Source organism: Girardinichthys multiradiatus, chromosome 24, assembly GCF_021462225.1.
Source record: "Girardinichthys multiradiatus isolate DD_20200921_A chromosome 24, DD_fGirMul_XY1, whole genome shotgun sequence".
In the NCBI taxonomy this organism is placed as follows: domain Eukaryota; kingdom Metazoa; phylum Chordata; class Actinopteri; order Cyprinodontiformes; family Goodeidae; genus Girardinichthys; species Girardinichthys multiradiatus.
Window position 1 is genome coordinate 6,502,985 of NC_061816.1, and position 27,453 is coordinate 6,530,437.

At 42.4% G+C, this 27,453-nt stretch overlaps 1 protein-coding gene across 6 annotated transcripts in view; it reads right to left on the minus strand.

Moving 5' to 3' along the window:
• Window positions 1-2,560: 2,560 nt before the first annotated feature.
• zeb2b (zinc finger E-box binding homeobox 2b) overlaps window positions 2,561-27,453 on the minus strand; it is an 85,893-nt gene continuing 61,000 nt past the window's right edge. For 2 of the 6 annotated variants that reach the window (XM_047354695.1, XM_047354689.1), the window contains exons 3-10: window positions 25,701-25,955; window positions 20,270-20,338; window positions 17,732-17,920; window positions 16,253-16,467; window positions 13,724-13,832; window positions 11,445-13,450; window positions 5,778-5,958; window positions 2,561-4,631 (exon numbers count right to left, since the gene is read on the minus strand). In XM_047354695.1, coding sequence (XP_047210651.1) covers window positions 4,054-4,631; window positions 5,778-5,958; window positions 11,445-13,450; window positions 13,724-13,832; window positions 16,253-16,467; window positions 17,732-17,920; window positions 20,270-20,338; window positions 25,701-25,955 — 3,602 coding nt within the window. In that variant the 3' untranslated portion in view covers window positions 2,561-4,053. The remainder of the gene's footprint in view (window positions 4,632-5,777; window positions 5,959-11,444; window positions 13,451-13,723; window positions 13,833-16,252; window positions 16,468-17,731; window positions 17,921-20,269; window positions 20,339-25,700; window positions 25,956-27,453) is intronic. The other 4 variants (XM_047354691.1, XM_047354694.1, XM_047354693.1 and 1 more) reach the window with 3 other exon arrangements.

Consider the following 27,453-nt stretch of genomic DNA (forward strand, 5'->3'; position numbering starts at 1 on the left):
CTCTCATCCTCCCAACCCGGACCACAGTTCCACCTTTTTCCATCTGAGAACCTTCAGAAATGTTTTGCATGAAATAGTCTCTTTCCTCCACACCTTTTTTTTTCCAGTTTTCCCTCTACGGAGTGCGATCTAATGAATGTAAATTTCCTCTCTTCGTTCCTTGCCCTCTTTCCTAATTCAGCCTCTTCACCACTCTGGGGTTGCAGGAATGTTTCATCACATCCATCTCCCACCTTTGACCTCCCTATTAGTTGCCTGTGAAGTCAAAGAGTCGGAAGTTAACAGATGTAAAATGTAAAAGCAGAGGAAGGTTGAAATTTCTCCCCTAATGATGGCGATGCACTCCAGAGGATTCCCTCTTTGCCCATCTCTACACGAACTCTCACTCTCTTTTTTCTTCTTTGCATTTGTAATTGTTCACAGCACATTATCAAATTCATCAGCTAATCATTTAAGACACCCCCTTCCCTTCTTCTATCTAAAGAAATGCTTCACAAATGAGCCAATGCTAGGCCGATCGATAGGAAAATCAGAATATGCAGAGCGTGTTCTGGTCTTTGGCATCGCTCAACCTTTAGCGCTTTCATCTCTGCCTTTTGAAGTTCCTTTTACTCTGCTCAGCGCAGCTCCAGTGGCGGATGGACACGGGCGCCTCCTCCACTGGAGAGGACCTCTCAGCTAAAATCCTAGTGTCAGGGCCAGGGGAATGTTTCAGGAGGAGATTCAGAAAATGAGGGACTCATCAGCGGAGGTAAAAGGAATCAGCTCCGGAGATGATCACCTCTGACCGTTTGGAACGAATTTTCGACAAAACATATTAAAAATGTCCTGTAAACTATGTCTTGAACACCTAGAGAGAAGTTTAAATGTCTTGTTTGGTCTGATTCACAACCTTAAAAGCTTAAAAGGTGTTCTGATTAGATTCATGTAAGACACAACTGAACCTCACATTTGTTGACTGCATTCACTAACCTGGAAAACTCGTCTACTTTTGATTCCAAATCCTGTTATTCTAAAAATGTCCTTCCTATCAAATTTCAAAAGATTAAAACAATTGAACTAGTTCCAAAAAACAATCAAGGGATAATCTTTGCAAATATCTGAGGGCATTTAATGATTGCTTAATAAGAAGGTGTTGCATTTTTCACCAAATTTAAATTCTTCCATATTCGGCTCCAACTTCCATTGTGACATAAAAATTATTTTTACCTAAAAATACGTCAATATTTTGACAAATTCTAAAAGAATTATTTGGTTTCTTTTTCATTTTTACTGAGGATTTTTATCAGAACCGAAGAAAGTTTCTGCACATATTTGCACGAATTTGGTTTTTAGGTTTGTGTGGAAATAAATAAAAAAAGTATTTCTTTATCTCTTTAAAGAACGACTAAGACATGTTTTTTAACATGTGTGTGTTAGCACAATGTCAGAGTGGTAAGATATCAGCAATGTCCTTTGAGAATTAGCTGTTTCTGCCCACCTTTATATGTCCTAGTCAGTGATTCAGGGGATAAATCTGTCTTTTTTGATTTGTTCTATATGAACCTAAAGAGCAAATCTTAGCAAGTATGTGCATAAATATCCTTTGGTTCTCATAATATCGTCAGTAAACTCTTCAAATAACTCAGTGTTAAAAGTTTCACCAACTACAAAGATTCTTGATTCTTAGCTTTGGAAGGAGCATTTCTTGTGTTGTGCCCCATACCAGGATGGGAAGACAACAGCAATGACCCTAAAGAGGTAACTGTTGCTGCCCATCAATATGTGTTAATCAGTATTTGAAAGGTGTAAATATAAAATTCCTTCCAAATAAAAGATTCACCAAAGTAAAAAATGTACTACATGTTATGTATAGTATTTAGATTTTTTTTTTGTTTTAAATTTTTAAACTTTTTCTTTATTCAGGACAAATAATGACTTTCACCAAATAAAAATAAAATTGAAGATAGAAAATTATGATAATCCTCTAGGCCAAAAACGACATTTTCACTAAATAAAGGCATTTTTAAAAACAAGCAACATTTTCTTTTAAGGTACTGGTTATTTTTATTACATAGGGAAAATTACGAATTTCCTATTGAAAACAAATTCTTAGCAACATTCTCCAATATAAATCCTCCATTGTTCCCATAAACATATGGACTGTAAGGTATTCAGGTTAATGTTGAGAACGTAAGGACGCAGAAGCTTTTAGAGGCACTATTTTCTTTGGCGAATTATTACTTGTTATGTGTTCATTGTGCCGCGGCGTCTCTGTAGGATCCTATTGACAGATTGAATAACATGAATTATTAAAAACTTGTTGATGCTTATTGTTTAAAGCATAAACAGGTGGAAAAATGTGGAATCTATGTTTAGCTTTATCTAAATGAGACGTAAGCAGCAGCACCGAGGTCAATTCGCTTTGATCCGCCTGAAAATGAGCACCGAAACTGTATCTAATTAGCATAGTAATGAGGAGTAGCTACTCCATCTACTGCAGATCTGGAATAACATGGATATGAGAGGAGGAAGATGAGCAGGAGCAGCTGGATGGGAAGAAAAACAAAGCGCTGAAGGGTTCCGTACTCTGTAATTTGGCTACTTTTTATTCGAGCAGGGTCATCTTCAAGAGAAAATTACAAATTAAGAATCCATAATACTTTTACAAAGACATTTCAGGAAAGATTTCTTCTTCAGTCATCATATCATACATAGTATTTAACAGTCCCTCTTCATTGTTTTTTTCAGCTTAAAAAAAGAAAACAAAGATGAAGAAAGTGGAATTTTTTTTCAGTCGAAAATACAGTGTTTTCACAATTGTATAAAAGTTCCCAAATTTTGGATTTTTTTCCAGTAACTGGAAAGTAAAAGAAAAAAAAAATAAGATTAAAACTTCACAATGTTTCAAAACACAATAAATGCTCTTTTTTACGTAAAATTTGCCCCTATGATCGACAACATGTTCCTTTTTACTAAAATATATCTATATATTGAAGAACTATAGTACTGTACACAACAGTATGAAATAAATAAAATTAGGAAATATAAAATGGGCCACATAAATAATCAAAAAAAAAAAGGAAAAACGGTTTGGTTGTAATACTGAGAGAGTTAAAAAGAAAAGAGCTGAGAAAACATTGCACAACATAATGTAAACTAAAGGAAAATGGCTGCCTATACGTCTTTAATACTGACACAGGTGCTTCGGAGAACAACGGTGAACCATCTCATCATAATACTGAAGCTGGTGAAGAAGAACAAAATAAAAAATAAAAAACCGAACCGTCCTTTTACACAATACGAGGGTGGCACTTGCAGAAAAACACACAGGTTAAAAGGTTTGCATATAAGGCTTCTTTTTTGTTATCAAAAAACACCTTACAAAGGCTTCGTCCTTCATTTTTTTTCTTCTTTTTATTCCCCCCAATGCTCCGTCCATAAACTGTAATTTTCCCTTAAAACGAAGGTCTCTTTAAAACTTCTTTAAAAAAACAAAACGAACACAGTTTCAATTCCTTCATTAGATTCAATTCAAGAGGCCTAAAACAGTGCGGCTGGAGATGTTTCAAGAAATAAAAACGACACCGAAAAACGCAGGTAGGTGGTAATACTGAAGGACTGCAGTGCAGGTAATACTGCTCTTTTCCAACACTGTATAAATATATACATAGGCAATACTTTTTATTATTTTTGTTCATGATTATAGAAGCGGAGTGCAATTTGTACAAGTCACTAGTTGTGCTATAAATACTATGGAACACAGGAGGTTAGCACCACACGTTGTTTTAGGCCTTAGTACTGTACATTTTTTTATTCATTTATTTGTTGTTCGGTTTGCATAATGCAGCTTATTTCACAAACCCGCGCCTCCCGTCCTTCGGATTGATTTTTGAGTCCCGTCCCTTTCGGTAGACGTCGTCCCAAAGAGAGCTTCCCAGAAGCTTCAGGCACGTGCAGCTTAAAACACGGCGTTTTAAACCGAGCAGGTGAGAATACTGAACCGAAAGAGACAAACTGAAAACTTTAATATGGGAAGCTTCGTAAAAAGTGTCCCCTGTCCTTCCTCATTCATTACATGCCGTCCTCCATCGCGTCCTCATGATCCGATTTGGTTTCCGTTTTGCCGTCCAGCGAGCTGTCGTCCATCGAGTGCTCCCCGTTCTCCTCCTCGTCCCTCAACGTGTCTGGGTCCGTGTCCATGCTCTTGCTCTCCTCCTCTTCCTCCTCCTCGAACTCGTCCCTCCGTCCTATCTTTGCGTACGATCCATCTACCTCCTTCCGTCCCTCTACCCTAATCCCTCCGTTCACGGCGTCATGCCTTAGGATGGCCTCGCGCTCCGCCAGTTCTGCTGGGTAGCCCTGAGGAGTCATGCCCTGCAAGTACGCCCTGCTCATGAGCAGCTCGGTGGGCTCCAGGTGGCCCTTTTCACGGGCCTCTCTCTCGGCCGCCTCCCGCTCTTCAGCCTCTCGCTTGCAGTAAGAGTAACGGTGGTTCATGTGCTGTGAGTAGGAGCCCGAGTGGGAGAAGCGCTTCCCGCACTTGTCGCACTGGTAAGGCTTCTCGCCAGAGTGCAGCCGTGAGTGCTCGATGAGATGGTGTTTGTGTTTGAAGGCTTTCTTGCAGATCTGGCATTGGTGCGGCCTCTTGCCTGTGGAGACAGAAGAACAGAAAGCGGAGCATGAGGTGAGTGGGTCATATCACTTGTCCGGCAGCAAACAACAAATCACACAAGTCATGGCAAAGCATAGAGACTTATTTATTTAAATTCCTTGCACTATGAGCCAGTACACTCCTCCCTCTTGTGGTAGAAGCAAACTTCTATTAGATGAGCAAGGGGTTCCCCTTGTCATCTCTAAACACAATTCAAGTTCAGTGTGTGATGGCTGGACCCTCTTTAAGGCAGAATGTTTTTCATTAAAACTTAAAATTAGGCAAGGCAAGGTTATTTGTAAAGTATCATGCATACAAAGTGAATCATCTGTATACATATGGCAAGAGATGTTCTGGTACTCCATAAACTAAATTTAGGCAGGCATACAAATATTGAAATAAAGTGTCTCGAGAATGGAGCCTTGAGGAATGCCACATGTAAAGCCACTTGCTTCAAAGTTCGAGTACCACAGCCACTGCATTTCTGGCTGCTAGTTCAACAGGAACCTAAAAAGAGGCAGCATTCAGAGCAAGAATTCGCCCTCCCTGCCTTTTTATGTCCGAGCAGATAACTAGACAGCTGCATAAAGCTTTGAGCACTCTGAGCTACCGATAGCGGATAAAAAAATGATGCAACCTAGTGAAAGAGGATCTCTGTATAATAACTATAATGAAAGACATCTTATCAGAACTCTGAAGCTCCCTTGGCTTGGCTGATATGATCTGCTGCCAATAATGGGGCCAATAAAGGCATTAAGACGTTTTTATCCCTACTTGCTTTATTTTTCTAGGGGAATTCATGTGTGTCTTTTAAGATAGCAAAATGTTTTAACAGGATATGATTAGAGAATAAAGAAATACAGCTCCCTCTTATTTGGCTACCTGCATTAATTACTTTTACTGCACGAAGTGACACAAAGCTTTAACGACATCACATAGCATCTTATCCCTGTCAATAAAGAAGCAAGTTAGGTGTTGGTTTACATATACAACTTAAGGATTGAACAGGGAAGGAAAAAGGGAGGAAAAGGGGAGATAAAACAAAATATATAAATATATTCTGGTAGGATTTGGAAACACAAACATTTAAAACATAAAATAAAAAAGCATGGGGTTTAAAATAAGGGTCTAGAACAGTATATACCTGTGTGTTCATATTTGTGTCTTAGAAGGGAACTGCTCTTCTGGAATGTTTTGTCGCACAAGTCACACGCGTACATACCACTTTCGGTCTTCTTAATCTTCTTCCGCGACAGACAGGAGTCGGGGTCTGTCATGTCGTCCAGCCCTGACAAGTAATCTGGTGTACCGTCAAGCAGGTCCCCCTTAGAGAACAAGAACAAAGAGACAGAAGGCAGAAAATAATAAGCAATGTGGCGTATCACAAATCTTTAGATGGTTAAAAAGAGAAGGTTTTAAACAAAAGTGAGAAAAGTGGAGTTTTCAGTTTTCCATTTAGTTTAGGAGCTGTAGCTAAAACACGCAAAAGTCCAAGGAGAGTTTCCCTCAGTTTTCATGCTAAATGTTAATCTACTGTTAATTTGTTCTGTCAAAAAACACTCAAAACACCTAAAAGTCCCAGAAAAGGAAAACATTTTCATTGAAAATATATTCTATTTTAATGTGTAGCTGAAAGGTAAATGTGCTAAAATTCAAGTTATCCAATGTAGGAGCTAAAGCTAAGCTTAAAAAGAAAACATACATGCTAATGGGCTAAGTGCTAAACAAGTATCCAGGCTACTGCTAATTTGGCAAAATAGCAAACAGTCAAAAATCACTCTTCAACAGTGTTAATGAAGCAAGTAAATGTAATAAAATTCAATGTGATGCTGAATATTTCATTGAAAAAAGTTAACTACTATTCATGCAAATCTGATCAGGGGTCAACCAGCCAAAACCCACATTATATAATGGAGAGTCTTAAGCTTTGAACAAAAGGTTATATTTTTTAAGTAAATATATCATAACTTATTGTGCTGCTGAATGTTGAATTTAATCTAATTTTCCATTTATTTTATGAACTGTAGCTTTCATAGGTTAAAAAAATATTTATGCTGACTGCCAATTGAGTCAAAAGGTCACACAAAAAACAAAACAAATTACGCTTTTAACAGTTTAAGGTTGGAGAAAACAGGAATTCTTGTGATGCTGGAAGTTAAATGAAAAGTTAAATTTAGGTAGTTTTCCTTGGGTATTAGAACTTGTAGCTTTGGCTCAACAAAGTACTCTTTGTTAATGTCCTAACTGCTACCTATGATAAATTAACAAAAGATCAACAAGCTGAAACCCACTTTAAACAATGTAAATGTTTAAATAGCAAAGTGTGATAAAGGAGTAAAGACACTATAATACGATGTACTACTAAATGTTAAATAGGAAGAAGTTGAAATTTGGCTCATTTTACATCTATTCCATCTAATAGATCTTCACTAATGTTAGCTAAATGCTACCCATGCTAATTTAAGGATTTAAATAAATTTAATTGTGAAGCTAATAAAATGCTGGCTTTTAAATATCTTCCTATTGTTCATCTGATAAAGCACAAAAAGGGCATAAAATACCTAATTATTGCATAACTTTAAAACAGTTCTTATTTATTTTATGACTAAATTCAGTATAATGCAATGCACAGAGAAATACTACTTTATCAGGATATTTTGGTTAGCTGTTTTACGATAATCTGACAACTTGTAAAAACATAAAAAACACTCAAAAGACTATGAAATACGTATTTTGTAATGCATGGCCATGTTTTAGAGGTATTTATATTTTATTGCACAGATGAGCTAAATATTAATCTATTTTAGCAGTTCATCGTTAAGGTAAACAAGAACACATCGTTGTCAATGTACTAATTGTTAAACATCATGATATAACTAATTTGCTAAAATGCAATCCTGGTAAAAGCTGATGGTGCAATGTCTTAACACAGCAATTAGATTCCATTAGTAAATATAGTAACACTTGATGTTCTGATTAATACTTCATGTCAGGAAGTTTACTTTGACTTAAGTTTAACTTGAACCAGAAGACAAATTGCAAAATAGACAGAAAAACACTAAAAACCTGTCCAAGAAAACAAAGACATTTTTTACAAATGAATGTGCTGAATATTACAAGGAAAATATTAGAGTTTTCATTACATTTTGGGAGCAGTAGTCTTGACCAGTTGATAAAATTACATCTTTGTCAAAGTTCTGGCTGCTTAACATCTAGCTTTAATTAAACACAAAAAAAAAAACTTCAAAGCATGGAAATTCTGTTTTTTCCTATTTATGCATATATTTTAGGGGCTAGTTCATTTAAGTCGAACATAAAGTTTTTTGTGACAATACTCGACTCTTGTAACTCATAAAACAACCAAAACATTGTAAAGTGTTTTATTTAAAAACATTTTATTCTATAAAAGAATAGTTTTAATACAGTAAGCATATTCTAGTAGCAATATGTATAATATTTTGCAACATACTGCTCAATAGTTGCTTTGAGAAGTTAAACAAAAACACATCTTTGCTAACATGCTAACTGCTAAATTTCTTCTAGTTGCTAATTTCATAAATCTACTTAAAATAGTCTGTCGTCTTGATACAGCATACATATAGTCTATGAACAACATAGTATGATGCAATGTACAGTACAGACCAAAAGTTTGGATACACCTTCTCATTCAAAGAGTTGTCTTTATTTTCATGACTATGAATATTGTAGCTTCACACTGAAGGCATCATAACTATGAATTAACACATGTGGAATTATATACTGAACAAAAAAGTGTGAAACAACTGAAATATATCTTATATTCTAGGTTCTTCAAAGTAGCCACCTTTTGCTTTGATTACTGCTCTTCACACTCTTGGCATTCTGTTGATGAGCTTCAAGAGGTAGTCACCTGAAATGGTTTTCACTTCACAGGTGTGCCCTGTCATGTTTAATAAGTGGGATTTCAAGCCTTATAAATGGGGTTGGGACCATCAGTTGTGTTTTGCAGGAGGTGGATACAGTACACAGCTGATAGTCCTACTGAATAGACTGTTAGAATTTGTATTATGGCAAGAAAAAAGCAGCTAAGTAAAGAAAAACGAGTGGCCATCATGACTTTAAGAAATGAAGGTCAGTCAGTCCGAACAATTGGGAAAACTTTGAAAGTGTCCCCAAGTGCAGTTGCAAAAACAATCAAGCGCTACAAAGAAACTGGCTCACATGAGGACCGCCCCAGGAAAGGAAGACCAAGAGTCACCTCTGCTGCGGACGATAAGTTCATCCGAGTCACCAGCCTCAGAAATCGCAGGTTAACAGCAGCTCAGATTAGAGAACAGGTCAATGCCACACAGAGTTCTAGCAGCAGACACATCTCTAGAACAACTGTTAAGAGGAGACTGTGTGAATCAGGCCTTCATGGTAAAATAGCTGCTAGGAAACCACTGCTGAGGACAGGCAACAAGCAGAAGAGACTTGTTTGGGCTAAAGAACACAAGGAATGGACATTAGACCAGTGGAAATCTGTGCTTTGGTCTGATGAGTCCAAGTTTGAGATCTTTGGTTCCAGCCACTGTGTCTTTGTGCGGCTCAGAAGAGGTGAACGGATGGACTCTACATGCCTGGTTCCCACCGTGAAGCATGGAGGAGGAGGTGTGATGGTGTGGGGGTGCTTTGCTGGTGACACTGTTGGGGATTTATTCAAAATTGAAGGCATACTGAACCAGCATGGCTACCACAGCATCTTGCAGTGGCATGCTATTCCATCCGGTTTGCGTTTAGTTGGACCATCATTTATTTTTCAACAGGACAATGACCCCAAACACACCTCCAGGCTGTGTAAGGGCTATTTGACCAAGAAGGAGAGTGATGGGGTGCTGCGCCAGATGACCTGGCCTCCACAGTCACCGGACCTGAACCCAATCGAGATGGTTTGGGGTGAGCTGGACCACAGAGTGAAGGCAAAAGGGCCAACAAGTGCTAAACATCTCTGGGAACTCCTTCAAGACTGTTGGAAAACCATTTCAGGTGACTACCTCTTGAAGCTCATCAACAGAATGCCAAGAGTATGCGGAGCAGTAATCAAAGCAAAAGGTGGCTACTTTGAAGAACCTAGAATATAAGTCATACTTTCAGTTGTTTCTCACTTTTTTATTCAGTATATAATTCCACATGTGTTAATTCATAGTTTTGATGCTTTCAGTGTGAAACTACAATATTCATAGTCATGAAAATAAAGACAACTCTTTGAATGAGAAGGTGTGTCCAAACTTTTGGTCTGTAATGTATTGCTTAACACTAAAATAAAAATAAATAAATTATAAAAATAGGGCACCTGTTTGATTTAAACAAAAATAGATTTGTGCCAGCATGCTAATTGCTAAACATGTACCTAGTTGCAACAAAGCAACACCACTGGAAACAGGAAACATATTAAAAATAAAAAAACATTTTAGATATAAACCTATTTTATTGCATCAAAGTGCTAAATTTTAAATCTAAGGAAAGTTGAGGTCTCCTTTCAGCAGCTTTTGCTTTGTTAATTTGAACAAGAAGACATCTGTGCCAATATACACACTGGGCTAAACCTGATGCTAAATTTTGAGAGTGCCAAGGAAGCAAAAAAAAAAACAAACAACAGTCTTAAAAAGCTAAAGAAAGCAGAGATATTTTAGAGGTAAATACTTTATTGTGCGATCTCCTGCTGAATCGCAATAAAAAATCATCTGTGACACCATTTATAAAGCCCTAAACTCAACACAAAGCTGCAAGTTCTCATGCATTTTTGATTACCAGCACCCACCAGCGTTTATTTCTTATAAAACTTTCAGCTCTGGAATAATATCTGCCATTTATAACCGACGCCCTCCTCCTTATGAAACACAGCTAGCCCAGGCTAATTTTGAACTTGTGTTAATTCTGCACATTCCTTTAAAACCTTCCCCTTTTATGATGAAGATTACTCTTAAATTTAAATTGATGGAGAACAATATTACAACATTAGAGGAGACACAGTGAACCATTCTTGAAATTGCAAACTCATATAATGATTATAATCAGAAGGTGCACCTTAATGGCCAATATTGAGTCACCAAAGCCTGCTTTAATGAATATGTGTGTGATAATGTGAGGACATCACTGCGCCGGGTTTTAAGAACGGACCACTATCACTCTGCAATCAATTTGAACTAAACGCCTGTAGCTGTATTTTTAAAATCTAATTTAATAACTTAGAATAGGAAACATTATTAATACTTTTTTTCATCAAAATGGTTCCCTCTATGTTAAACAGCCTTCAGCATTCACTAGTAATGAACATGGAGACTGTGCATTATTAATCCACATGTAGTGAAGAAGCTCATTTTGGCTTTGGCTCTCTTTAAAATGCAGGCAAAACCTGCAATAGGAAATTTTAGAGAAGTGCACTGCTCCGGGCTTCACCTTTGTCATTTTTACAAAGGCCTTTCACCCATATTTAATGACAAATATCTGAGCTCTGGCCAGCTATGGACGGGGGATGGGAGCGGATAAAATTTGATGATGTTTTCACTAAGATCTAGTTATTTGGAGAAGAAGCTCAATGAACAAGCTCCTAGATAGTTGCCTGCTAGTATCATTATCATAAACCTTTTTACTGCTAATGACATCTCGGTTTTTCCCACCTCAGGGTGGTGTCCCAGCTGTTTATCTCTGTTGCCTTTGCCAGTTCATCCTACTTCAGGTGAGCGTTTCTCTCTCATGACTCTTTTAATTAGCACAAAAATTAGTTCAGCACATTTTAGAGAATCTAAGAGAGCCTGGGGCTTTTCATGAAAATCACAGGTGGCTCATTTACCTGGAAACCTGGTTTTCGTTGGTACTTTCTCCTCTGCTGCATCTCTGCAAAGGTAGCTGCCCCTGCTGCGTATGTGTAGGCCATGTGCGGTAGGAAGCCCATTTGATCCATGCCCGGGTAGGGCCTTAGACCTGGTATGCTGGCCTGCATGGGGGGCATAAATGTGGCAGGGGGGAAAGCGCTCTGGGGTGGAAGTGATGTATATAAGGGTTTGGCAGCAAACGGGTTAATGCCAAAGATGGGGCTAGTGCTTTTTTCAAGGTTCCCATTGTTGATTGAGCCTGAGAAATCCCTCTTGAGATAGGCCAAGTTCAGAGGCTCTTCGAAGTGCTCTCGGGGAGAAGGGATGCTGTTGTGGTCGATTGTAATGCTATTGACTTTTGGCCTGCTTTTGACAGTCAGTGCATGTTTGGGTTCCTTCATGAGTCTCGGCAGAGAGAGGTCGAGCGGCTCAGCCTGCAGGTCTTCCGAAGTCAAGCTGTTTGGAGTGTAGGAGCTGCTGTGGGAGTTTTTGGAAGATGTGGAGGACAGGTTTAGAGGTGACGGGGTGTTGCTGCGGGAGTGGTCCAATTTTTCACCTGCCGACTTGGCGTTACCACCGAACTGGTGGTTCTTCAAATGTCTGAGTGAGTTATCACAGTTGTTGACGTTGTGATGGAGCTCCGCGATGGAGGGGGACGTGATGCGGTCGGCAGGTTTGATAAGAGACACAGGCGACCTAGCTGCCAAAGAGTCTTTTGGTGGAGTTTGGTGGTTATTTGTTCCGACAACCATATCTATGTTGTTCCTGTGCTCAAGTGGTGGGGTCCTGGAAGTGCTATACTCATACATCTTTCGCTGCTCAAACCATTCCTTGACAAATTCCTGAGGAAGGCCGACTGCTATGGAAATTTTGAGCAGCTCCTCCGAGTTGGGCTCCATGTTCATGGCAAAATAAGCTTTCAGCACAGACATGTGGTCCCTGTAAGGGTTAAGAGGGGCAGTGAGTCCCTTCTCAGCCAAAATGGAGGAGTGGGAGTTCTTCTCCATGAATATCCCTGGTTTGTTAGCCATCAGATTCTCACTGGGCTGCAGCACAGCTTTGATCTCCTCGTTCATTTTGCACAGGTAGCGTTCATGTTGATGCAAAGGTATTGGCCCTGGGAAGGTTTCTTTGCAATACTGACAAGTGTAGGGTGTAAACATGCTTTCCGGCACCTTGTCGTCCATACCTCCATCGAGCATGTGGTTGGATTTCTCTCGTTTGATATTGCTAATCTGTCTCTTTGAGTCTGTTGTCAAGCTCTGGAGGCAGGCTTTGGCTTCATTCACTTTTTCTAACGTGTAGTCGATGATGCTTTTGGTGGCGCCATTGTGATTGACCAATGGAAGACCAACCTGAGGTCCCCCTGAAGATGTTAAGCCCTGTTTCTGCTCCTCCATCTGGTTTCCCAGCTCCTTCATGTAGGCCTTGAGTTTGGAGAGCTCCTCCGGCTTGCAGTCCATTTTCTGCCTGCAAACAGTGTTATCCACAATCTGGAGAACCTTCTGCACCTCACTAAGGTTGTTCCCCAATGGACCTGGGTAGCCCGCAAACTGCGATTCAAGTCCGGCCATGCTCAGATGCTGCAAAGGGCTCTGAGCCGTCGAGTTGTGGTTGACCCCTAGTGGACTGTTCCCTCCCAACCCTCCATTCATAAACGGAACAGGAGCACCAAATCCATGGGAGGCCATCATCAACTTATAATCGTTGAAATCAAGCGGCTCCGTTTTGATGCTCATGTGGTTCCCATGATCAGCAAGGCCAAGCGACTTGCCGTTCTCGATCTTCTGACGCAGCTGGGTGATGGCAGTGTTGGTGGGTGAGGCAGAGGCAGAGGTGGGGGAGGAGCCCGGCTTCAAGTTGGTGCGCATGCGGCCGTTGACGGCGATCAGACCGATGCACTTCTTGCTGCTTATGTGGGAGCTGTAGGAGCCTGAGTGGGAGAAGCGCTTCTTGCAGTTAGGACACTCATAGGGTTTCTCACCTGAAATGACAAACGGGTCAATTTAAAGGCAACTGTTTTCAAAATGTGTTTCTTAAAGTCTTCACTAAGCCATTTCAGAACATCAGACTGCTCTTGCTCAATAGTTTTCTGGATTACTTAAGGTCTTTCCAAAATCTGCTTTGTACCTGACCAAAAAATCATCTAGGTCTAATCTGCATTCTTTGTGTTTTCCTTATTTATGTTATGACCAGCAGAATATTCCTGCACACTTTTGGAGCTCTGTATGGGGGCAGCATTCCAGGTGTAACTCACCGCTGTGAATCCGGAGGTGCTCCTTCAGGTGGTGCTTGTACTTGAAGGCCTTGCCACACTCAGTGCATTTGAACTTGCGGTTGCTGGCCGCTTGGTTGAGCAGTTGGTGCTGCGGAGGAAACACAGATAAAGGAATGAGATTAAACACAATATTTAAAAAAAGAACATCCACAAACATGGCGAGGGTGAGAGTTCAGTAAATATTCACAATTGGTCGGCATGACAACACGCGCCGAGCGGCCACCAAGGCGTCTTGGCTTCCTGTTCACCTCGGTGATAACAGAGAATCACATACCTTTTAATTTCCTGGATGCTCGGCCAAAAGGAGGGCTGCCTTTACAACCAGGCAGCCCAGAAAACAGAATAGATGAAAATAGGCTGTTTTAGAGCCTTCATTAGGAGCTCAGATCTGATCTACTTTTTCATTAATTTTTCCCTAATCAGCTCAGAAAGTATCACCACGCATACCTGTATGCACCCTCATCTTCAGCGCTGGCATACAATAATTGGGTCGCCTTCTAAAAACCCCTAATAGTCTTGATTTGCAGTTCAAAAGTAAACATCAGTGGAAATCCAATCAAACACAGCTTTTTCTTGTAAAAATAAATGAAATAAAGCACAAAAACGTGGCTTAGCAGAAGAATTAATCCTGAGTGGGAGGTGTGGGATGAAGTGCACCTCGGCCCCGACAAATGCCGGGGTGTGTTGCTGACTCTGCCCACATTCCTGGGGAGACAGATGGCAGCGTGCAGGACACTGGGAGGACTTGGAGGAATTGTTCAAACAGCCCCAACCTTCAGAGATCAAACTGAGGGAAGAATGGAGGGGGTGAGGGAGGGAGGGTTGAGGGGGCCCCGTCGCTTGCATGTTGCTGAGTTGCATAAACAAACAGCAACAGCTGCTTCGTTGCCCCCCCTTCAACCCGCCTCCCCCATGAGGACCCCTGCCCGGTAAAGTTTCGTCTGCTGCTAATAGGACCCAATTGTACTGTCAGGCTGCTCTCCTCCATGGCTTGTGGGCGGAGACTGCGCCGGATGGGATGTTTGCATATGTATAAGCTCTAATTAGTCATATTCTAGCTAATTGGTTAAGAGAAGGAGGAGTATTAACGCTTGTAAACACACAAAAAAGAGCGTTGCAGCACATGTTTACCTATCAGGATGTAATTCTTTATGTTAATCTGACTCACTCCTCCTCAGTTTTGCTGTTGATTACCAAATGTACATTTAATACACATGCGTGTTGCTTCTGTCTTCACTAATCAGCCGGTAATTAAAACGAGCAGCAGAAGGAAAGAAAGGACCTAAAGAAGACATCATTTTGATCTCATCTGGTGGATTAATGGTTAAACTGTCTAGGTCTAAACGGCTTTGTGGGGCCTCTGACCGGAACCTGATGCGGCACAGCAGCATTGTAACACGAAGCTCGCTCGGCCCGGCCCCATCTGCTCATGTTCACACCCAGCTGGTAGATCAGGTGAAAGCGCTGGCTGCTGACATCTGATCAAATCAGCCGCAGCCTGAACCTGTCATCCTCGCTTCAGAGAGCACAACACGACAAAACACTCACAACATGGAACTGCACACTGCAACGGACCAGGATACACGATATGATCTGGTACTGGCACCGCAGCTCCAGTGTTCCATTGCTGGCAAAATGAAGCCTGCCTGGCAGACCATGTACAGGGGGAAATTAGCCCTCAAAACTGTTGTTTATGCACAGGGTTCTGGATGGATGTTTAGATGAATGAATGGATGGATGGTTGGTTGAATAAATGGATGGATGGACAGATGTATATAAGGATTAACTGATGGATGGATGGATGGATGGATGGATGGGTAAACTTGTAACTCATTTAAATAAAAATCCAGACTGTTCCAGACTGTGAATAAACTGGTCAACACTGTATCCAAAACAGATAATTTCCAGACTTCATCTGCTCTGAAATTTACGGCTCCAATTTCAAAACTTATAATTAGTCTGAAGGTGCAGAAAGTTGAGTTAAACAGCCGTAGCTGCTGGATGCGGGACTTTAAGGTGATTCATGCTAACTTCCAGCCGATCCGTGTCACATCCCGGGCATGCACGAGATAAATCGCGAGAGAAAGTCTGAGCGTACACAGATGTTTATGCAGTGCATGAAATTAGAAGTGGAGGGAGGGGGCAGGGTGATGGAGTGCTACCACTGCAGGCCCGCAGCAGATCAACATTAAAGGCCGGGAGTGAAGCAAAGTTAAGGAGCTGATAAAAATTTCCAAATTGGAAATTAACACAATCATTCGATCGTGAACACGAGGCTGGAAAATCATATCAGAGAGGGCCATCAAAAAACCATTTAGGGCCTCAATTAAAGTTATTACCATTAAAGGATCTGCATCTTCAAAATGCCATGAAAAATTAATAATGATTGCCAATCAGAAAAAATGATCTCCCTTCTCCAAGGGATCGGAGCGCATTAGGGATGAAATGAAACAAGCGAGGGGAAAAGAAGGCGAAGAGATGAGGAAAACCAAAGAAAATCCCCCTCACCTGATCCCTGGCAGGCTTGTGTGTGGCCATGTGCCGCTCAAGTTGAGTGCGGTAGGCGAACGTGTAGTTGCACAGGGGGCAGGCGAAGTTCTCCTCGTTCTTCTCATGGCGGTACTTGATGTGCTCCTTGAGCGATGTCAAACGCTTGTAGCCCCGGTCGCAGTAGGGGCAGGTCAACAGTTGGGCGAAAGCATCTGGCGTTCCAGGTGGCAGGTCTGTACGGGAGACAGCAGGAGGAATGGGGGAGGGGAGGGGGGGGGAGGAGAAGGAAAAGCAGGCCAAAAGGTCAGAGAATCAATGGCAGCTAGCGGGCAGGTTGCCCAGAGTGGTATGGGAGTTATCCATGCAATCTGCTCCAAGGCTGGCATCCGCTGGACTACAACCTCCTTCCAGCTCCTCACCGTCACTTTCCTTTATGATTTCCCCACACCAACCCGTCCATAAACCTACATACTCAATCTACCCCTCCTCCTTCAGGCTCTTCATGTCTACTGCATGAATCACCAAGGCGTTCAAATTGAGCCTCGGAGGTGCAGCTATCTGATTTCAAGAGGCTGCCCAGCTGTTGCTGTGAGGCTGTAGGTAAACACCCAGGCATCCGGCAAATCTGTGGGACCAACAGCTGCCCGCTTGTGTCAGCGGGAAGAGCCGCTGCTCGCTTTTCCAAAGATTCCAGCCGGACGATCCGTTACTGGAGGATTCACGCTCCAACATGAGCCCACAAGTGCTTTCTCACGGATTTCCGAATCCCTTCGTTTTGGGAAGTTTTGAACAATATGATGCAAGTTTTTGGGTTGTGCAGCTGCAGCCTTTCAAAGCAAAGTCAAGTCAAAATAGAAATGCTGACACTTAAAAGACTTTTATGTACTTTTTGATGCATTCTCCAACTTACAATTGTCATATCAACCCAAATTAAAACTAATTAACTATAAGTAAACAGACTAAAACATCATGATTCACAAGTGAAGCCAATTTTCTAGCAAATAGAACCAAAAGTTTGAATTTTCTCAAAGCCAACGAGTTCACATTTTACATTTCACAAAAAAACAATCGAATCTTTTTTTATTTTTCTTGCCATTAACATTTAAACCGAATCAGTAGAAATACTCCAAATTGATCTGAGACAAATTTTCTGACACATTCAGATATCAATCATAAAAAATGATGCAGAAGAGCCACCAGTAAATGACCATTCTCCTTGGTTCTGGTGGCCTCCACTGGGCCGATGCAGCTCAGCTGTTTCGGTATTCGAATAAAACCTCTGAAATAATCTCAGGAATCTACAGAGTGGATTGCGATTTTAACTGTTTACAGAAAATTTTAAAAAATATTTAAAGAAAATAATAAATATGGTCGTAAATAGCTCAGATATTTCTTTTTCCACAATATATTCAGAATTTAAATGTACAAAGTGAGGCAATGAAAACTATTTAGGATATTTTAGTCCTTATTCCACTGACTAAATGACCAGAGTCTTACCGTTTTCCTCGGGTCCTGTGGCTTCCGGCGTTCCAAGCCGGCTCAGCTCCTCCGGGGCTTCTGGGTAAATGATGGCCGTGTCGCCGCGCTGCAGGTATTCGGCGATGCTCACCACGTGGCTGTCACTGTCGTCCAGCTTTCGCTTGGCGAAGAAGTCCTCCAGCTCTGAAGTGCAATCCACGCTCTTGACTGCAGAGAGAAAGGAGGAAGAAGAAGAGGCGATGGGATAAATTGGATTCACTTTTTTTTCCCCCCAGAGAAATGTCTTACAGGAGAATATTGGGAACATTGTGGTGGAAATACGATGAGGATAGCCACCCTGAAACACTGCAGCAGTGCTTTGGGGGAGAATGTATCTACATTACTGGGCTTGCTTGTCAGGCCTTGTCTGCTAAAACAAGAACTGTAACTTAATCTGGCCAAAACTCTGAGATAAATGTGCCACTATGAGCTGCAGAGGAGCAAACTTCACTGACCTAATTTACCTCTGACAGAAAATCTGATTTTCATGTCAGGAAAATAAAAAAACAGCACCCTCGTTCGCATATTAACCCATATATATACACAATCATGGCTTAATCAGCAGCAGCGCCACGTTTCTTTCTATCAGCTTTCACATAAAAGGTCAATCAAGAGGCCGTGGCTTTTGTTGGTTCTGTGTCGAACAGATTACCGAGGCCAAACCACAAGCCGGAGCACGAAAGGAGAAGAAAAGAGGCACGCTCTGCCATGGCTGAGCCCAACGTGTCTTAAGCCAGCCAAAGTGCTGAGGCCACACAATGTGAAATTATTTCCCAGTCCCTTCTCTTCAGGGAAACTCTTAAGCTGCAGCCTGGAGATAGCTGCAAACAAACAAAAAAAAACCAAAACCTGAGCAAAAAGGGAAACGGCAGCCTTCATTAGTCAAGCTGACTTTCAGAAACACACAAACATTCGATGCGTGTAACCTGCAGACTTTCTTTTAGGCTGTTTTGGCGTCTCATCAGGCGTCCTCCCTTGTTAATGAGGCTTTTAAACCGCGAGCCAAGGTGAGGTTTGAAGAGCGGTTTGTTCGGCAGCCAATTTGCAAAAGGTCAAGGTAGTAGATATTTGGATGTCAAAAATGGCAATGAAATGTCACCGGTGCCAATGGATCACTTTTGAGAACAGTGACGGCAGAATTTACAGCATTCTGTTGAGCTAATTGAGATTGTTGTGCCGATGGGCTGATGATTGATCATTCAGCCCATCCAACCTACAAAGTACACGCCACGTATCATATTTGGACGGAAAATATAAGGGGAGAAATCCTTATTCCAGCAGCGCAGGAAATCACCTGGATCAGAGTGTGCTTTGGCACCGCGACGTGATCGAACTGCTCATGCCTTTAAACAGAATCACATGTGATCCAGTGGCAGGGAGCTTCGACTGCATCGTTCCCAGAAAAAAAAAAAACCCTCCTTTAAAGCGGCTGAAATGGAAAACATTCACAGCATTTGGAGCAGGAGAGAATAGAGAAAACACCACGACGAGCGGAGAGTAATCAAAGCTGAAGTGAAGGCTTTGGAGGCAGGGCTGAGCGGCGTTCTGTGGGGCGAACTCGGTTCACCAGAGCAGCGTCCGAGGCCAACTGTTGAGGTGGCCCGGATGAAATCATGGAACGGAGGGGCGTGTAGCGGCAAATCAGCCTCACACCTCGTAATGCAACATGGCAGGTGGGGTTCAGCTGCACCAGAACAAACACTGTTTAATTAGTGGTTTGTTTTTTTCTGTTATTCAGGTGCCAACTTTAAGGCAGGACCGCATATGGGTGGCATGAGGCTCATGGGCCTAAATATGTCTTGGTTTTGTATCACAGGAAAGGGAAGTTTGCCTACGTCCCTCTCTGCTGTGCTACAGCTCAGCAACATTTACAAAATTATTTTCTAGTTCTGATTGGTTAACGCAATCACATTGTTTCTATTATACCGTAAAAATATGTTGAAAACTTGACTTTTTTAGTCCTCTCTAGCTGTGACTGGTTGATGAAAAGAGCTACCCTTTACACACCTGTTGTCCATGGACATGTCTTTCAGATATTTACTTAATTAACCCCTAAACAATTCCATTAAAAATAGAAATCTTTCAGCTCATGCCTTGTATAAATAAGTCAGACTCAGTTTGATCAACCGTAACAACTTCAGTCAGTTCTCATACATCTTCTATTAGATTTTGCTTCCAGGTATGTACAAATTGCATTCCTTTTGTTCTAAAATTACTTAGGATTTTACAGTTTTCATATAACCCTTACAATTAACAAGTACAGATTCCAGAAAATGTATCAAAAAGTTTTAGAAATTCAATCCGCAAACATTTATGGTGCTTTAATTTAATACAAATAATCTCTGACTGCACTGCAGTGGTTTTATAATTCAGGCTACAAAGAGTTTGGCGCTTTAACAGGGAACAAAACACAAAAAACGTGTTTTGTGCTGACAGACCCAACACAGCAATCAGGTTTAAACAATCTGTTGTAATACTGGAGGACTTGAAGGCCAAAGGAGGAAGATCTTAACTCACCTGTACCGTTTCTAACTGCCTGCAAGGTGGCTTCAGGCCCCATGGCATCAAAATCATCTTTAATTTCATCTGCAAACACAGAAGAGGAAGAAGAGGCAGAGAGGGTGAGTAATGCTGACAACGAGGCCTTTAAGAAGAAGAAGGAGGTATGGGGAAAGCAATAAAGGCACTGCTGTGCATCGCGGCGTGCCGCTACTTTGTTCAGCATGCCTAATGAATGCTATCATCGGGGCCAGACAGTGACTTATTTACCTTTAACATGACAACAAGCAGCAGGGGAGGCGAAGGAAGCTTCAGTAGCCAAACACGGCGATTAAATACAACACGGAGCACATCCACCTGAGCAATCACAGAGCTCCAGCCAACACGCTGGCTGAGCTTATTACTCCCCGGCTGTGACGCCGCTGCAGTCCTCTGCATGCACGATCACGCCTGTTTTATCACACGTCACGTGATGGATGCTTCTGTATCCGAGCCATTGTAAAAGCACTCGCATTTTTGTGATTCGCCACAAAGCCCCGGCAGAGAGTCAGCGCCTCGCTCCTGGAACTAAAAAGAATCAAAACCCTGGACCACAAATGAGCAGTTGTAGCTGCAGGAACATTTCTCAGTGGCAGAAATAACCTCATCGGTCCAGGGTAGACCTCAAGTGGGCGGGGCAAAAGAGTCTGTTTTCAAGCAACAAAATGGGCAAGTGAGGCCTTTAATTCTAACTTTTACATGCATGATACTGAAGGAGGACGTGAGTTTTTGACCATATAGAGACAGAAAGACATCCAGACAACCTTTTTGATCCATCGCTAGGTCATAATTAAAGTGCAAACCTCTAGAAATCTGTTTTTTTGCCTGTGAGGCCACACTGAGCAGGCCTAATCAGGGTAATGGCACCGGGCCTGTGCAGACAGACTGATATTGTCCTGGCACAGGTGAGGCAGCTGTAAATAAACAGTGGATTGAGAGAGGCTCATAAACAAACCCACTCCTGACAAATTTTTCCTCCACACGAGGACACCGAGCGGACAATCAGCCTAAGAAGTCACCGGTCCCTCCTTCCCGCCCCGTTGGTGCAAATCAAATCAAGGTGCTTCCGAGAACATGTGCTGCTCATGCACAAGGGCGAGTTTCATATCCATACTAATGCATCCCTTTCTGGAGATCGCAGGAACCTGACTGGGATAATACAGGAAAAGGTTGTGGGTGTGCATGTTGATAATAATGTCGTCCTGCTTACATTACTGCACACAAAGGCCAGAAGCAGCAGGAATTTTTATTTTCAGCTGAAAACAATGGGACTTGATAGTTTGCGGGATGCGTTCCGGGGCCCGCAATTCCACGGTTTGCTAAGAATTAGAGACATGAGATGATAAATGTCCCGGTCAAAGGGTTTGCAGGATAATGACAGACTTTTCAGATGTCTTTTTTCCCTTCCTGTACAACTATGGGAAACTAAATACATAAATAAAGGCAGTCAAAACAGATTAAAATATCCCCACAGGTATCAGATGTCCGTGTGCATGAAAACCTCCCAACAGGGGCAAAAACTCCCTCACATTTCCGCCTCCTTGTAGGCACCGTGTTTGCTTTGAGTAATCAAATTAGCCTGCATGTTTTCAGCCTGACGTGGAAGGATGACCAGTGGGATTAACTGGCCCTTCACTCTCCCTCTGTTTACCTTGGAAAGTTTTTGGTTGTCTGAGTGCGGCTGCTTCCAGTAGGAGGTAGGCTTACACCGCGCACACCTCTCATGCTGTGGCCTCTGGCATACACAGATACACATGCACTGATCTGTGGGCTAGATTCAGTGTCACTGTGGTGGAATCACCAGAAATTGCTAAAAGAACCAACCTTTCCACATCTATGCCAAATATGCGTGCATGTTTGTGTTCTTGGGAAGCATTTTTGGAGGTAAGTTAGGCGTGTTTTGTCAGCAGTAAATCACAGGCGACTTCAGGCACCTCCTTGAAGACTGATGTTGGGGTCTGAAGGGGCTCAGGAGGAACCCAGACTACCTCAGAGGGGCCCGACTGTAATTTCACCTATTTTCATAGCCGCTCTGATGGTGTTTATTTTCAAAACATTCCTATTTTTACGGCCGCTCGCTGCAGTCGCAAGATCTACCCCCTGACTTTTGTGCGTTTTAGCCTTCGATGTTCTGCATCTGTCAGGTTTGAGTAAACAGTCTTTGAACTAGAGGTTAGATTCTGTTTTACCAAGCAAATAAAAGGGAATCTAACCCTTGGCGGGCTGGACCGACGTCTAAAACAATAAGCCTATTGTACAGTGGTTTACAGAGGTATCCCCATAACACTTCAACTTTTCAGGTCAAATTTAACTGCATTTCTGTACAATTTTATGTGACAGACCACTGCAAAGTATAATTGTTGTATGGTAAAAAGAAAAGAACACATCGTTTTCAATTTTTATTGTTTTTTTAACAAATAATCTGATAAACATGCATTTGCAGCTGCAAGTCTTTTGGAGTATGTGTCTACCAGCTCTGCACATGTAGACACTAGGCTTGAACTGAGTCATTCAAACACATCATCTTCCAGGATTGTCCTGGATTTAGCTCCCCCATCTCTCCATCAACTCTGACTAGGTTCCCTGTCCCTGCTGAAGAAAACCATTCCCACAGCATGATGCTGCCACAACCCTGTTTCACTGTGGATATGGTGCTTACAGCATGAGGCGTGTAGTTAGTTTGCATCCACACAGTGGGGTGTTAATGCTTTCTGTTGATCGGTTACATAAAAGTTCAACAAAATACACTGAAGTTTGAAGGTGTGGTAGGAGAAAATGTGAAAAAGTTTAAGGGGTAGGAATATTTTTAGGTTTAACCCAATTCTTGAAACTAAAACTGAATCAACTTTTGGGGAACAGAACATGTCATATTCCAGAAAACCAACAGTCAAATAAGCAGAAATCTTCCCGACCTTCTGGAGAACAGCTAGAAAGGAGCAGGTGATTTATTTGAGGCGGTCTGTCAGTGATAATGATGTCATGCTTTCCAGCACATTGCGTCCAGCCTCGCTGTGGGATTGAGGAATGTCAAGGACAACGCCAGGCGCGAGATTGTACCCTGGAATCAGAGAAAGATCCCTGATAGACTTTACTTTGTTTTCTTTATCACCTTGATTTACAAGAGGCTAGAAGAACATGTCCCATGAAAGCTACACCTGAAAGTAGACCCTCAGAGATCCAACAAACATCTCAATCCTCTACACTCTGTCTCTTCTTCCGAGACCTCCTGATAGGGGAGTGACAGCAGAATTGTGAAGGAAGGAGGGAGGGTGCTGACTTATCTCAGGCCCAAGGTATGTGCTGAGGTATCACTGTAGACACTAAGGCACCGTGGAGGAAGAAAAAAAAAAAAAAGCCCGGCTGGGAAACACAGCAGCCGCAAGATTGGGTAAGAGACTCCCAAACGCTCTAATGAACTTGACTTGCTCTCCGAAATATGTCGGCCAGTTTATCACACAAGAAGCAGATTATCTGGAAATTGCAACATAGTTGAATTACAGACATTATGGCACCGCAGGTCTTTATCAAATAAACAATTACCGTATGCAATGACAGCTTGTTTATCCTTTATCTTGATTTATTTACCTACCCGTCTCCTCTTTCTTCCACCCCTTAAGGAGCCAACATGAACCGTTATTTAGAATAAGTTTTTTTCCTTCTTTCATTCTTAATAAATGCACAACTCCACCCCCCTCCACCCTCCGTATTAAAATTTAAGACTGCTGAATGTTCCCCCGTTTTCTCGGCACTGTGCACAGCCAGTTCATTAGCAGAAATGAATAGCGAGGCCCGGCTCATTTAGATGGGCTGTCTTACATGACTTCTCGCTATACTCTGTTCCTGTCACATGCTTCCAAGAATCATTGACTCTTATTATACATGTAAATGGCTATCATAAAAATAAAAATTTCATTTAAGATTGTTAATGACCTTTTTTTGCAGCAGTCTGCCTTCCTTTAATGATTATACCCTGCCCCCTAATTAAAAGTATTTATCTTTCAAGCATCCGTGACTGGCACCCCCTGAAATGGGAGCTGCTCAACAAAAGACCATCAGTCAGTCAGGTTTGGGGAGGTATCACCTGCCAACCTTTAATGTCTTGCATCTCCTGCAGAATCTGCAGATTTAATTCCTTCCTGCATTGTTTTTCCCTCTCCTACATTACTGTAAATAGTTTCCGCTGTTTGGCTCAGAGCAGGGTCTTTTCTCTAAGCGCGAACCAAATGGTCCACCGCCGCTTGTGGAGAAACTGTTTATCACGTCTGTCTGCAGAGATTGGAGGGGGGGCGGGGGCATCGGCGTCAGACCTGGCTTTGATCGCTGTTTGCAAAACGCTCCGTGCCGTTTGCTTGAGTCTACACCAGCACCAGATGGGTGGGGTTTACGGCATAAGATAGGCTCCACAAGTGGCAGGATGTGCACACAAAAGCATCCGAGACTCAGCTTAAGGGGGTAGTTTTTGGGGATTGGGAGCTCACCTGAACCTCAAACATCTGGTGAAACGAAGGAAAGTAAAAGTAGGAATCAGTTTTGTGGAACATCTTAGACTCTCCACCTGTTTTGAGGCCAACACACTGGGCATTGGGCTGGGGGAAATTTGGCTGGGGTGTTTTATTGAAGCTCCTTTATGATCGTCTACCTATCTAAGAAGGATCATAAAAATGCTTTTTATAGTAACAAATGTGGTAAATACTACCTCATGGAGTGGCAACTTAAATCAAATCCTTTTCCAAGCCAAAACAGGATTCAAGGTAACTCAGGATGAAGTATCTAGATGATTTTCCACCTGTCTTGTCCCATCAATTTGACGGGATTTCAAGGGTGCCACATAGGCCATTAACCAGGCTCTCAAAATTGCTTTAAATACAAACAAATGTGGTATAAATCAATTCAATTCAATTCAGTTTTATTTATATAGTGCCAATTCACAACACATGTTGTCTCAAAGCACTTCACAAAAGTCAGGTTCATACATTCCAATTAGTCCTAACCATTGAACAGTGCAGTCAGAGTTAGTTATTTATTCAAATTGGATAAAAAGTTTTTCTATCTAAGGAAACCCAGCAGATTGCATCCAGTCAGTGACTTGCAGCATTCACTCCTCCTGGATGAGCTTGTAGAGACAGTGGACAGTCACTGGCGTTGACTTTGCAGCAATCCCTCATACTGAGCATGCATGTAGCGACAGTGGAGAGGAAAAACTCCCTTTTAACAGGAAGAAACCTCCAGCAGAACCAGGCTCAGTGTGAGCGGCTATCTGCCACAACCGACTGGGGGTCTGCTAAAATCACATTATGAATGGTGCAACCTGAGTCAAAACCTTCACCTTGGTCTAATTCATTGCAAAACCATGGTTTAATGTCCATTAAGGGTATAATTTGGGGTTGGGGTTGCGAGTTTGGACACTCACCAGTACCATCAACCGAGGCACTCAGGATGTCATTGTCAGGCCAGATGTGCTCCACACCGCTGTCCCTCATCTCGTCGTCCTCTTCGTCCTTGGTCAGCAGGCTGTGGCTCTCAGCACGCGGTGACGCCTCCAGGTTGGTGATGCTGGCCGGGCTGCCTGTGCCATTGATCAGGGGGTCCTCCTCGGACACGGGCAGCTTGTCCTCCTCCTCGGTCTCTGAGCCCGTCTCCACCACATTCTCGTAGTTCAGAGCTGTAAACAAGGAAGAGAGGGTGTACAGAGAAAAGCCGGTCAGTGCTGGAAACTTATTTGGATTTCAGCTGGTGGGTTTACAACCCAATTACAGCATCTGCGACTGGAATTTGTGGCCGAACCGCAGCGGTGGGCAGACAGCTGTCCAGGAGATGCGGGCCAAAATAGCAGCTAATTTTCAGTCCTGCTCACATGCCTCAGATGCCGTTGAGCTGCACCTTTCAAAACAGCTTGGCTCTGAAACATACCACCCGGGCTTTAGATGCTCCACATAGCAGATACAGTACCACAACAGGAAAAACTTATAGTCATTTAGATTATTTCATATAGCCTTCAAATGTCCTCACTGTTACTGTAAATTTAAATGTTTTTTGATCATAAACCTAACACACACACAGGGCTACGTCCAGAACACATCCCTGGCTTTCCTAAAATAGACAGCCTGTAAATAAGGGCTGTGAACTCAATCAAAGGTGGCTCTCATGCAAATTTGTCACCGCCAAGGGCTGTTCCTCAGCAAATACGCGCTTCGGTGTAAATCACTGCAGAAAACGGACGTCGGAGGGCTCACTGGAGCGGTGCAGATGGAGCACAAGGCGAGCCAGAACCACATGGCATCGCATGGGGACACACTTCATTGACAACTAAGGGTGAGGAACCCTGGGCTTCAAGCTTTGTGCTTCTAAATTCTGCTAAAATCAGTTTATATTTTAGAATAAATAAGCAGGACGGTTAACCTTGTGACCTTTTAGGATTTAACAACAAGTCTAATTAAAGTGTCTTTAAGTGAAAGTCGGAGCTACTGAAACCTCTTGAACCGCCTCTGAAATAAAAGTGCTAACCAGACGAAGTCCACGCATGACATTTCTGAAAACATCATACATATGAAAAGATAAGCCTCCCCACATCTCCTCCTAACACGTCTCCCTGCGACTGACCGGTCTGCACTTGCCTCTAGCGAACAACTGCACAACAGGTGCAAATTAAAATGAAAACGGGGCTTTCAGACGGGGGAGCGAGGAGGGAGGAGGAGGAGCAGGAGGGTGGGAGAGCGGTGACCTGCCTCGAATACCAATCGGCGGAGGAAACAAAACCTTTTCAAGAGGTGTGATCACAAGGGTTTAGGCAAGTTCAGACTCAGTAATGCTCCTTAAGGATGACAAAAAAGGCAACCCAGGCTGGAGATGCTGGGAGCTCTTGGGTGGTCCACATACACCAAGAAACTCTGTACCTGTTTGAATGTTTCATCAAAACTTTTCTCCAGTCATTTTAAAGTTTATCTCCCTGTGCTGCATGCCTACAAATATCTCAAACTGTTCTCACCCATGTCCCATCAGCTCTGTGTCCCCCCTCCCAGCTTCCAGAGGAAAGAGGGGGGTCGCCACTAGAACAAAGGGCCGAGAGGCTTGGGAAGCTATCAACCCATCCCTGTGAACCTGATCCCTGGATGCGGATTCAATGACGGCAGAGCAGGGGCCAGCTGAATGAAATTATCTAAGGC